The 12,317-nt window shown below is 42.2% G+C and overlaps 1 protein-coding gene across 2 annotated transcripts in view; it reads right to left on the bottom strand.

Moving 5' to 3' along the window:
* The window catches only part of LOC102299546 (partitioning defective 3 homolog), a 308,415-nt gene that overhangs the window by 113,165 nt on the left and 182,933 nt on the right, over positions 1 to 12,317 (bottom strand). For both annotated transcript variants that reach the window (XM_042219256.1, XM_042219257.1), the window contains exon 16: positions 4,825 to 4,973. In XM_042219256.1, coding sequence (XP_042075190.1) covers positions 4,825 to 4,973 — 149 coding nt within the window. The remainder of the gene's footprint in view (positions 1 to 4,824; positions 4,974 to 12,317) is intronic.

Below are 12,317 nucleotides of genomic sequence, written 5' to 3'. Positions count from 1 at the left end.
ATCTATTATGTGATTCCTATCACACAACAGAAACCTCGGTGCTCTGCTCCTCATCTCCTTCTTATTCAGAGGAATGAAAATACATATTTCCCCAACTGCATACAGACACGAGTTTGCCACTCCCTGCACGTCTGGAGGAGAAATGAAAATCATCAAAATGAAATACACAAAGAGAAAGACAATCAGACTAAATGGGGTGAAAGTGCACCTGGTTTCAAACAAACCTGGCCCGCGTGCTGCGTACTTTAGCCAGATTAAGGGCAAGGACAGTTAATTGGAGAAGATCCATTGCCATTAAACGTTAAAGGGGCAGTGTGGCAAACTTCATGAATAAATCAGTGGTGGTTATTACAGGGACAGAAGCCCATGGTATAATTAGAGCAGCTAAAAACTATGCTTTGCAGCCATTATTCACCACGGACCCTTGCATGTAAAGATCTGTGTACAGACAGGGGCTCCATTACACATAATTTATTCAGAGTGTCGGGGCTTTAAGGAGGGTGGTAAAAGGGTAATTATGTTAAAAATAACCTCCAAGATGGTCAGAGGAAGGCCACGTCCAGGTATCCCAGTGGAAGTGAGGCGTCGCTGGGTCAGCTGCGCTATTATGTCTCTGCCAGTTGTGGACCATTAGCCCGACAGAGGACGTCCTCCACACGCTCAGCATATGTCACAGGAAATCATTATGAGCCGGACTTGGTTAACATCTCAATTAAGGATGCTGGATATTTTGATGTGCACTTTTCAGGCTTCAAAGAAATCCAGTGATTTTTTTGGGGGGGTTGTTTATCATCGTTCAGTGTAGAGTACTTTTCCTACATTTAAAGAAGCTGACAACTCTACTGGCAAGACTGGAAATTCACTGGATTAGTGGTAGACTTGGCTGGAACAGATATTCACAATTACAGTAAGCATAAAAACATCTGCCAGGTTGTCATTTACTACCACTGGCCTATCTGCGACTGGATCGGCTGCCAGCTTTCTACAAGGAAAGTCTCCACTCATGTGTTTGGTAGTCTATGAGATGTGGCTTATCGAGAGCGCTTTGACCTCAGACTGCTGGTTTACTTGTGGTTCCTCTGGTATTTAAAAGTAGAATGGGAGGCAGAGACCTTCAGCTTTCAGGCTCCTCTATGAAAGCTCCAAATTAGGATTCAGGAGAGAGACAGACACCTTCTCTCCTTTAAAGATTTAAAGTGTTTCCTTTCTGATAAAGTTTATAGTTAGGGCTGGATCAGGTGAGCCTGATCCAGCCCTAACTATAAACATTGAAGTAACTATTGTTGTGATTTGTGCTAATGCATAAAAATAAAACTGAATTACTGAATTTAATTTAATTTGAAATACACTGAAACACCCAGTTTAGGCACACATTAGATTCTTGTTTTGTTCAAATACTCCCTAAAAACAACAACTATGTTAATTAGTGGTCAAGATTCAGTCATTTCATCCTGTGTCAGTTTAATGGAGTGACTGCACTCTGTTTTATTCAGCCTCATTCAAACCAACCTGGCTGTGATGGATCAATTGCAGAAGCTGAAGAGGCCAACCTGCCAATGAACATCTTTCTATTGCAAATGCTACTGCATTGCCAGGCTCCATGCAGCCCTTCACATCTCATGGAGTAATGAGTGTTTTCTTCAGTCATTTGCACTGCAGAACGAGCACAATGGCACAGGTTCCCAAATTAGTTACCAAGCCTCTATTCACTGCCATTCAACTCCCTTTCAGCACCAGAAAAAAACCCTTTTGATCACGCTGAAATTAGCTCAAACAGCACCCTCGGTTATATGCATCTGAAGGGGGCTGAGATCACAAATCCAATAATGGCTGGTTATGAGCTAGTTATGGAATAAGAGTGGGACTGCTCTTCCGATCTCTATTACTGACCCGTGGATGGAACCGAACATCATATCGGTTGACCTCATTAGCGGCGGCAGGGCTCAGAGCTTATTTCTGCTCAAGTTCTTGTCGCACTGTGCTACTCTTAAAAGGACCAAACAAACATTAGTGCAGTGTGCACAACGTCATGAAACGCACACAAAGAAATAAGAAAGTGAAGCGCAGACACAAAGCAAGAGGAGCAGGTCTTACACTTCATGAAGGAGCCGTCCATCACGAGGTAAAGTGTCCGGCATGTGCTAACGTCTCACTGCCAGCGCCGACACCTCACGTCGCTTTCTTCCCTTTTCTTCTCTCACTCAATTTTATTCCCCATTTAAATGGGATTGAACTGCAGGGTGTCCGACCCGTTTAGCATATTTCAACAATGATGGGTTTCAAAGTCATGAAATCCATCTGCTGATGAGATTTAGGAGCAGCTGGAACATGATTAAAAGGAGGGAAAAATACCTAGTGACGGAATAAAATGTAAGTCAGTAGGGAATAGCGTTCTTGAGCATGTTAACTACTTTTTTTTATTCCTCTGAGTAATTTGAAAGCAGAGAGTGGCTTTATTAGTGCGCTATTGGGAAAGCAGAGCGGTATTCTTACACCTGCTAGCTGAGCTAAGTTCTAATGTCCAGCTGTGTGGCGAAGGCACGGCTTAAGGGAGAGCGCTGGCACTACTTTCTTTGGCTCACTTCATTTTCAGATCTACTCGCACAATACCCCGAGGTCGTTTTTGCATTGGGCAGCTTTCATGTAATTATTTCAGAAAAAGAATAAGCATGATAGCATAGCAGTGAATAAGCATGATAGCATAGCAGCGTCTTCCTCTGAGATAAATGGAAGTGCGGTGACTGGGCACGTGCCAAATCACAAACCATGTGTATTTCATTTCAAACGTTAAGTCTAGCGCTTGTGTTTCATCTATTGACTGAAATAGGACTGAATTTTTCTTGTGGGGAAACCACGTCAGCTACAAGAGTTATTATGACTGGAATAAGTTTGTTATTTCCCGGAACCATCTGAACACTGTGATATTCTCATCGACGGATTATGATTTTGTATTGGCAAGGATTTCTGTCAGCTGGATATTTCACAAACTCAATTGGGCCCAGTGAAAGGGGAAGGGATGATTTTTTTTTTTTTTTTGGGGGGGGGGGGTAGTTTTTTTGAATTTCATGTAATAAAAACCACAGGCATGCCCGCGCACAGACACAGAGGGATCTTGATAAAGAAATAATGCAGCAGTAACAGAGATTTGTAAAAGATCAATTACACTGGTTATCTCGAATGTGTGAGGCGCCGTCTTGCGAGTACATTAATCAGGATCTTTGTTTAAAAAAAAAAAAGAAAGAAAGAAAAGCTGTAGTTTACAGCTAATCCAATGCACAAACAAACACGCAAAGACTCCACTTTGAAACAATTAAGAAGCTTTTTTGATTAAACTCATTGATAACATGTGCATTTGCAATGATGAGAACACCATCAAAGCCTTATCTCAGCATCCCTTCCGTTCTACTCGCTTCCTGTCCTCAGTAATATCCAATTATATTTTAAACACTGAGAACTTAATGGAAACCATTTCAGGCCAACTAACTGCTGAACAAAACCCATCCGATGGCTGACAGTTTTCTTCTCCCGAACTTTGTGTTTGTAGAAAAGTTTCAATGGTGGACAGAAGGTATTACAAAGGATCTAGACCCCACAGAGCTCGGTGCAGTGGCCCAGACCTGCACCAGTCTGTGGGCGAGTCAAAGATTTCTACAGGTCTCTGGGCTCCATGTGGAAAAGAGTTGGCTGTTATCTGTTGTGATTAGTCAGTGATCCGAGAGAAGGCAGCGTCTGCTTCAGTCTCAGCGGGAGAAGCTTGGAGTTCACACCATCTTCTTCCCTGGATACAGTTTGTCTGTTTGAGAGTGTGCTTGCCCAGTGCGTGTTTGTGTAGGCCTGCATCTGACTGGCTCTCCCATCACTAAGCATTGTGCACTTGCGCTTGTGTTTTTATCCATGGTCCACTGGACAAAGGGCCATGGGAAATGGAGGCCAAAAGAGGAGAGGTGGTGGCTGGACAGGACTGAAGTGACTGTGTGTGTATTACTGTTTTTGAAAGTGCATTTACTGAGGTAAGCAGGATAAAGTGAGCAGCAAGTGTTTGAGGAGTCACAAGTTCAAGATGCGTTTGAGGTGTCCAGCAGGTGAAAGGAGCACTGAGTGACAATGAACAATCTGGAGGTTTGTTTACTGCAAACAAACCTCCAGATTAGCTGTGCTGAGTGGGAAAAAAATTGAAAGGAGACACGCAGTCATCACAAGGTAGAGGATTGTTTTCTTTGTATGGCCAAGCTTAGGATGCCAAACCAGAAAAACACTTCTTGCTCAAAAGAAAAAAGTAGTACATGAGGTGAATTTACTTTTGTGTAATATCAGTAATCTGCCTGAAATTAAGCTTAGAAAAAAATCCAGTAACTTGTTGCAGAGACAAGATTGAACATATGATCATATCTGTACACTAACTATTAAGCTACCAGTATTTTCTGGCATATACTGACATGCATGCTGTTGGACTAAATCATGCAAAAGAAAGGAAAATAATATTTTGTCATTTAGCAGGACACTGACACTGACAGGTAACCGCCACAGGCTCAGGAAAATACAGGTTTCTGGAGATGGACAAATCGGCCCTTTGTACATGAACACAGCAGTCCTGCTTTCTCCTGTCCTTTTGCCAAAGAGTCCATGGGCAAGACAATAAATTTGAAACATGATCCAAGTCAGCTCTGGTGGCCCTGGTGTGTGTGTAAGAGAGAGAAGATGTGCAAAAAGGGAAACTGCTAAGACAAGAAGGCAGGAAATACAGTAAGTGTAGTCCATTCCCCAGGTTGTCAAACTTTTCCCTGTAGATGTGTGTTTGTGTGATGGTTCGGGCTTAGCACTTGCCTAAATCCATGCTCTTGGACTTGCGAGACTTGATGATCTCCAGATGTGCAGGATTCTCGTACTGCTTTGTGCGCTTTTCCGACATACTCTGGCGACCATACCCCTCCCTCTGGAATGAAGTGCCAGGGTCTGCGTCCGGACTGAGCGAACTACAGTTTGATAGGAAAAAAAGACAAAGGGACAAAAAGAGGTAGAAGTATTAGATACTGGCAAGTGTAGAGTCACTCTTTTCATCTGGAGATAATTCTATTGAAGACACATTTTTTCAGTCATCTACACAGTGCATTAAGTTGCACTTACATGGCCAGGAGACATCCTGATGATAAGACTGAGAAATAAAATCGTCCTATTAATATTCACACAACCCCAGACCTCAGCCTAAAATACCCCTTTGCTATCAGATAATGACCATCGACATTCAATATGCGCGCACACACACACACACACACACACACCTTTCATTTCAAAGCCTTTCCTCATCAAGGACACCTACACGTATGCTTAGTGGGTTCAGGACACACCACAAGTGGGAGGCAGGGCCTTGGCCTAGATGCGTATAATACCCCAGGTAAGGTGAGGGTTCTCTGGGGTCATGGCCACTCAAATAACGCCCTCCTCCAGGACGTCTGGAGCAGAAGCAAGGCCCATCCCACTGCAGCACACTCCGTTTGAGATCCTCTATCTTTGTCTGGATCTTAATTGAAAATCGGATGGGAGCAGGGAAAGGAGGTCGAGAGAGGCGGACACTGGCATTTGCATGCAGGGACGTGCATTTACAATTAGGTGAGAAGCGCTTTGCAATTTCAGGGCAGATGGAAGGTAGGGATGCAGCATCAGTGAAATCTAATAAACACTACACGCAGCCATTTCTTTTGTTCACATGGTGCTCGTACACGAGCGTTTAAATAACAGTAGAATTTTCATCAAATAATCACATTTCTTTGGATTTGTGGAGCTTTTATGCAAAGTTGAAAGCCGTAACTGCAACTATGTAACTTCAGGAGTAGTGAGGAAGTAGATATTTGTAAACGTATCCTCTTGGAGCAGATGCTACTTCAAGCAGTCCTCGGTATTTGGAATATCAGCTAACTGCAGGTGTGCCGGCACTCGTTTCCATGTAAACAATTCTTATTTAGGTCGTCAACCCCACTTAACAAGAGAGCTGCTTCAATGTGTCGCAGAGGGGGCTGGCGTCAATGTGTTGCTTTACCGTCAACCATACCTGACAATCCCAACTAAGATCAGACTGTCTCGCAGGACCATCTCCAGATGACACAGGAGGAGAGGGAGGTGGAGCAGGAACAGAAGAATGACAGCACAGATGTATTATTCATTTATACATCATCCCTCGCTTTTTCCTCCTCTCATCATTCTGAGCCCCGCAAAAAAAAAGAAGAAAAAAAAAAAAGGGCGAGCATGGCCTGTATTTTTCTGTCTCTGCAAATGTCATGTGTCGGAGCGTGACTGAGGCTGTGCAGATGGGAAAGGATGCATTTTCAGCCTGAATTTAGATTTCATTTACTCTCACTGGTATTGGGTTATGGAGCTGAGTTGCAAATTGAGGCAACATAGGTGAAAGTGAGAAACCAGCAGGTGGGAATCACACAGGGGCCGTCACTCAGGTACAGAGAGCTGACGACCACACTAAGATTTGTGAGAGCAATTAAAGAAACTAGCAGCTGGGACAAAAAGGGCACGCAGCTTTTTTGGAGCAAAAATAGTGAGAAATCTGCGCGAAGAAAGAGCGAAGTTAAGAGGGAGCAGCTGAGCGGGTGGTGTAAATTCACTTAGCTGGAGGCCAAAGCTGTTGGTTTAAGCTGCTGCCCATTTTAGCACCATCTCTGATTTACTTTGGCACATACGGAGCAGTGACTAAATGCCTAGCATGTGGGTCTAGGGTAACCTGAAGAGAAGCGGCAACTGTGCTGCTCTGAACTGCTTTTTAAGCTAAGGGTACCTGCTGTTGGAACCTGCACCTCAGGTCTCAGAAGCCATAACTATTTAAAGAGGTGGCGATGACCAGCAGCCAAGCAGCTCCTGAGTTTGAATCTTCATCACAGGTTTAAACTATCTTGGGCTGAAGGCACGTGTAGACTTCACATCTTTTTATATATACTCTATTCAGAGCCAATTAAAGCATCTAAAACCTCAAGCGTCATTCTCGCCAGAACATGTTTTGTTTTTTTCACTGTAAACTAACACAAAGGTTTACAGCTGCTAATGAAAGTATAAAGATGGGGACAAAATTATTAGCAAAAATGGCAAGTGTCAATATTATTATCAACCCAGAAAAACTGGCCTGACATCGTCCCCATAGTGAAACATGGCGGTGGGAGGATTATGCTGGGGGAACGCTTCAGTGTGACTGGAACTGGGAATCTCATCAAGGTAGAAGGAATTATAATGAAAGATGGATATGTGAAGATTTTGAAAGAAATCAAAGTAGTCAGCAGTAAAACCGGGTTTGGGTCATCGTTTTGTCTTCCAACCGATAACGATCTAAGACATACGGTGAAGAACCAAAGCTGTGTTTCAGACTCCTTGTTTTGGTTAAGAGCAGTTTGGAAATGGTTTTAAGAATAAGGCTTTCATAGGGAGGCTAATCAGTCCTCATCTGTACATGTATGAATTACAGAGAGGTCATCAATGAGATGTGGCTTTCAAAAACTATGTCCTTGTTTAAGATGCTTCTTAAGCTCAACACTCTAGTTTAGTCAGCTCTGACTGGTTGAGCCTGTGAAGCTGAGACCCATACAGCATTCCCACTGGAAAAGCTACCTTAGATATTCAATATTAAACAGGATTTGAAAGTGAAAAATACAGCGTGGCCAATTAGAAGATGAATTCGGTCGTCTAAAGAATGGCACACTTCCTTCTTCAGACCATCGAGCCAGTCCACGTCTCTGGACTGTATTTAGACAGATGTTACATGATACATTAGTGGTTTTTCAGATTCTTTATTTTGTATTTAGCAGTGACTCAAACAAAATTCCAGTCACAGAATTCAAAAAAATTATAATGGGATCCATAATGAATGTTTTTTTTTGCCTGTCGATGTTCATTTCATTTGGTCCATCCGTTAATGGGGGAAATAGGGTACATACAGAGTTATATGCATACACATGCTATGATCACTATAGTAAGAACATTACTTACTGCTTTCCTCCCATTCAAAGTGCTCCCATCATCTAAAATTAAACAGCGCTGAGTATTGCTCACAGGCAAATCCACAGCTTTAACTTACATTTTACATCACTCCTTACTTCCTCGCAGGAAGTTGAACGTGTCAAACTGCACATTGGCCTCGTTGCTAAGCGGCGTGTGTTAAAAGCCCTCTGCGCTCACAATTACCCTGGTGACACTGTTTCTTTTCAAACTTCCTCTCTTTCTTTTACTCAAACCTTTTTCACTTGTGTTTCAAACTGACCCCAAAGAGTTAAGTTTCTACTACTTCTTAGTGCAGCTAAGTCTGACCGGGTGGGGTTCTTTGTATTAGTTTCAGCGCCTTGGAGAGGGGGCAAGAGGTGGAGAGCAATGCCCAGCAAGGTGCTTCTGAAATGGTTATTCTGAGGTTTGAGGAGGGCGATTCAGTTGACTGCTTGGATGCATAGCTGAGTCGGGGAGCTTGGAGCTGCCTTCAATCACTGTATGAAGTCCTGCATGAGAAGTTGGTGCAGAGGTTTGTTTTCCTAGCATGTGCACCAGTGGACACCAGACAGTCCAAATACTGGCTAGTAGAAAAGAAAGGTGAAATACGAGATTACTTTTATTTTGTTTATTTCTTAAACGCAAGTGGATTTTAACAAGGGATGTCTCATATAGCTGCTTTTGCTTCACTCGCTTAATTGCACACATAAATCATCAGACTTTAAACGCGGATATAAAAACTGTAAGACAGCGCGGTTCGATCAGTGCCACACAGCGGAGCAGCTGCACCTGCGATTTGCCGTAATTCCCTTTTAATTGTGATGAAGTTGCTGAGAGAGGCAGAGAGAGAGAGAACAAGATCAATTAAGACCTCTTTGTCCGTCTGCTCCCTCCTGTGCCGACCCTCTCATTCTTTCCCTGCCTGGTTTACGAAGCTTTTAATTGAGTTTGGCTAGATGGACTGCTCCGGTCTGCTCGTACACGACGACGACTGACAAGGACCGGGCAAAGATATATTTTGGTGCGTGCGCAGGCTAGGTTAGCTGCACTCCTGTCACAGTGACACAGAGCAGGTCGCACACAGACACGGAGTGTGCGATGCAGGAAGTCGGTGAAAGGAGGGCACAGAAATGAGACATATTCACCGTATTCATAAATCTAGAAGGGAATGATAGCATTTAAAGAAAAAAAAGGTCCAAATATGCTGTGAAGCTGTGTGAGTGTGTGAGCCGTCTGGCCTTTAAGTCACTACCAACTTAAATGGAAATTTGAGATTAGTGAAATTGTGTGTGAATGCATCCACGCCTGTGCTGCAGGGCTGTTTGCATTTATATGTAGTTATGCTGATAGTTTGATGGGAAAAACATGTGCTTAACAGAGCACTTGTGATCCTTAGTTACACTGCTGATGACAGAGACTATTAGGGAGTCAACCGAAGTAGGCAGTCCGCCTGCAAAGTTTGTTTGTTCGTGTCCGCGCGAACCGTTTCCACTTTATATGTTAATTTGCGAAATTGTTTACCAGCCAATGTGTATCTAAACACTCGTGAGACTGAGAGCACTGGCACGGCTGTGTGTATTTGCGGGTGTGAAAAATGGATGTGTGGGTACGCTTGTCTGGAGTCCTTCTCCATCCTTGCTGCTTGACAGAGTGTTTCGGAGCTGCCTGGGAAATGATGTTTCCACCTGTGACATCTCACAAAGACAGAGAAGGACACAGTCTAGTTGTCTCTCTCTCGCTCTCACGCTTCCTCTCCGTCGCTCTTGCTGTCCGTTTCTCTTCTCTCTCCGCTTAATGAGAATTGACACCCATCTTCCACTCTGTCAGCCTTACCCAGGCTGAGGTCCAAAGCAGGACGAGGGCAGACACGGTAGTCTTGTGTAGATTAGTGTTGTGACAGTGCCCCTAACGGTCCAAGTGAGAAAATGATGGGTAATTTTGAATAAGTCTGCATCTGTGATACTTATATTATTTTAAAATAACTTGTAGTGGCAGGTAACCCCGCAAATTGGTGTTCCATGAAACCCAGGGTTTAATATTTAATTCCAAGTTGTATATAGAAAATGGACGTAAGCACTGTAACATCAGTCATTATGTTTTGAACTCCAGTAGCTTTATTTTGAATCTTTACTGGCATCTGGGCACAGAAATGAGACAAAATTATGTTATTTAGATAAGAAGGTTTAACGGGGGCAATGAAGAGACTGAGATATCAGATTATTAGTAACACACAAATTTAAATGCTAAGATTTCAATTGCCAAAAACTGTTGGCTGCCAGTGCCACCACTTAGTAGCTCTTAGTAAGTACACCTATAAATTTGAAAATCCTACGTGACTTGTGCTGGTGACCTTCTTGAGTTAACGTGTTCGCAAGATGTTCAGAAAATCTGACCTCTGACCTTATAATGTGTAATATCACCGGTATTCAAATAAAAAAGATGCAAGGAGATGCAATTGTGGTGTCACTTTGAAAATCATACATCACTTAGGTTCTCAAGTTATCATATTCATGAATTTTGGTGTCCACATCGCCCACCTAGCCACCCACCCGCCGGGGTGATGACAACACCCCAAGCCTTTGAGGTTGAGTGGTAAAAACTGCTGAATGAACTTCTTGGACAAACTATGACAAACAGTTGGTCATATTTTTCCCAGGCAATTATAATATTATAACAGCTCTTAAACTGTAAACACTGTCAAGGGTTACAGTTCAACAGTTTAAAGTAGCAGAACTGAACCCAGTTACAGGGTATCCAAGTGGAACTAGCCACAGAGACCAAAACACTGTACTACCGTGTAAAAATGGTTATCTTTCAAAGTTGGGCATTTAACACACAACGGCCTTTATGGGGAAAAGTTAAATTTTAAACATAAAATGCAGTATATACTATAATATCTTGTAATTAAAGGCAAAGGTGTTGATAAGCTGTTACAAGCATTACTTTTGCCACCTGTTACATTTCATTTCTTGACAAGTTGAATACTTGTTATGAATACTTTATTATACTTTGATTTATTATTAGAGTCAGTTACATTTAGTGTGAGAAATAGAGGTGGGTTAATGAGGAGCTAAATAACTAAAAACCAAATCACTGTGGAAACAGGAAGCTTTTATTGTTAGGAGGAGAGAAATTTGCATTCTCTCACAGAGACTCATCTTCAAGAAGATGATTTGAGCACTTGTCTTCTCCCAAGCACAGTCTTTTATTTTGATTTCTTCCCATGCTACACTGCAATATGAACATGTGAGTACTTTTAAGAACTGGTACTTTTGCTTCTGAAGGACGCAGCTGAATGCATCCTCAGTGAGGATTTCACGAAGGACCGAAGGGAAGGATTACTGTGAAGGAGCAGTATTTATACAGATTTACACAGATGTAGCCCATGGTGCTGAGCAGACAGAATCAAAGGTAAAAGTAAAACTTTGTGATTGTCTCTAAGCTACGGTGGCCCTAAGAGGTCAAATACAATGCAACATAAGAAAACACCAGCAACAAAGAAAAACACTGCAAAAGCACATAAAACACAACAGAAACTGAATGAAACACAAAGGAAGTAAAAAAAATCTTGCAAAAAACCCCACAATGGAAGTGTTTTTAGGGAACAACTTCCGAAGAGATAGAAACCAAAACATGCGAAGGATTGCACTAAGACTTAAAAGAAGCAGAGGATTCTTCTGTGCTGTGAGGGAGAAAAAGATGCAGGCAATGTGTGTTTTAATCACATGGGTCATGTAATACTGTAGATACATGTTGCTATTAGCCGTTTAGCTGTTAGCTTGTCCCCTACTGTTAGCTGTTCCGTCACATTATTGTCTCTGGAAGGTTTTTTACTTTTGTTTTTGTTTTTGTGAGCTTTTGCAGCATTTCTTCTATTTGCTGGGGCTTTGCTGCAGTGACCTTTGACCTTTCAGGGACACTTTAGAAAGCAGTTAGTTTTGAAACTGACTGAAAGTAAACATCTTAAAATGTGATTTTTTGCAAATTTGGATGTCTTATTTCAGAGTTCTTGAGATTATACAACAACAAGCTCATTATTTGGAGTATAAAGGCGCGCTTAAAAACAACTAGAAGTGGACCGTTTTTTACAGACACACCCTGCAACTGCACTTTGTCAACTTGTGGGATGAAAACCAGGTGTAAACTAGAAACATTCATTTGCATCTTTAAAAGAGCCTGACGTTAAAATACATTTTGTTTTTTTAAATTTCTCTGACACTGTTCCATGTTTGGAAGAAAAAAAACCTTTCATCTTTGCACTGATCCAAATTATTGTGCAAAGCTGTAATATCAAACCTCTCTTTGTATCTGTTGTGCTGTAAATCATTTGGACATGGCCTTTCCTG

Source organism: Haplochromis burtoni, unplaced genomic scaffold (assembly GCF_018398535.1).
Source record: "Haplochromis burtoni strain Fernald_Lab_line unplaced genomic scaffold, NCSU_Asbu1 Contig_30, whole genome shotgun sequence".
NCBI classification, from domain to species: domain Eukaryota; kingdom Metazoa; phylum Chordata; class Actinopteri; order Cichliformes; family Cichlidae; genus Haplochromis; species Haplochromis burtoni.
Note: the sequence above shows the minus strand (reverse complement) of the source record. Positions and strands in the feature narration are given on the sequence as shown.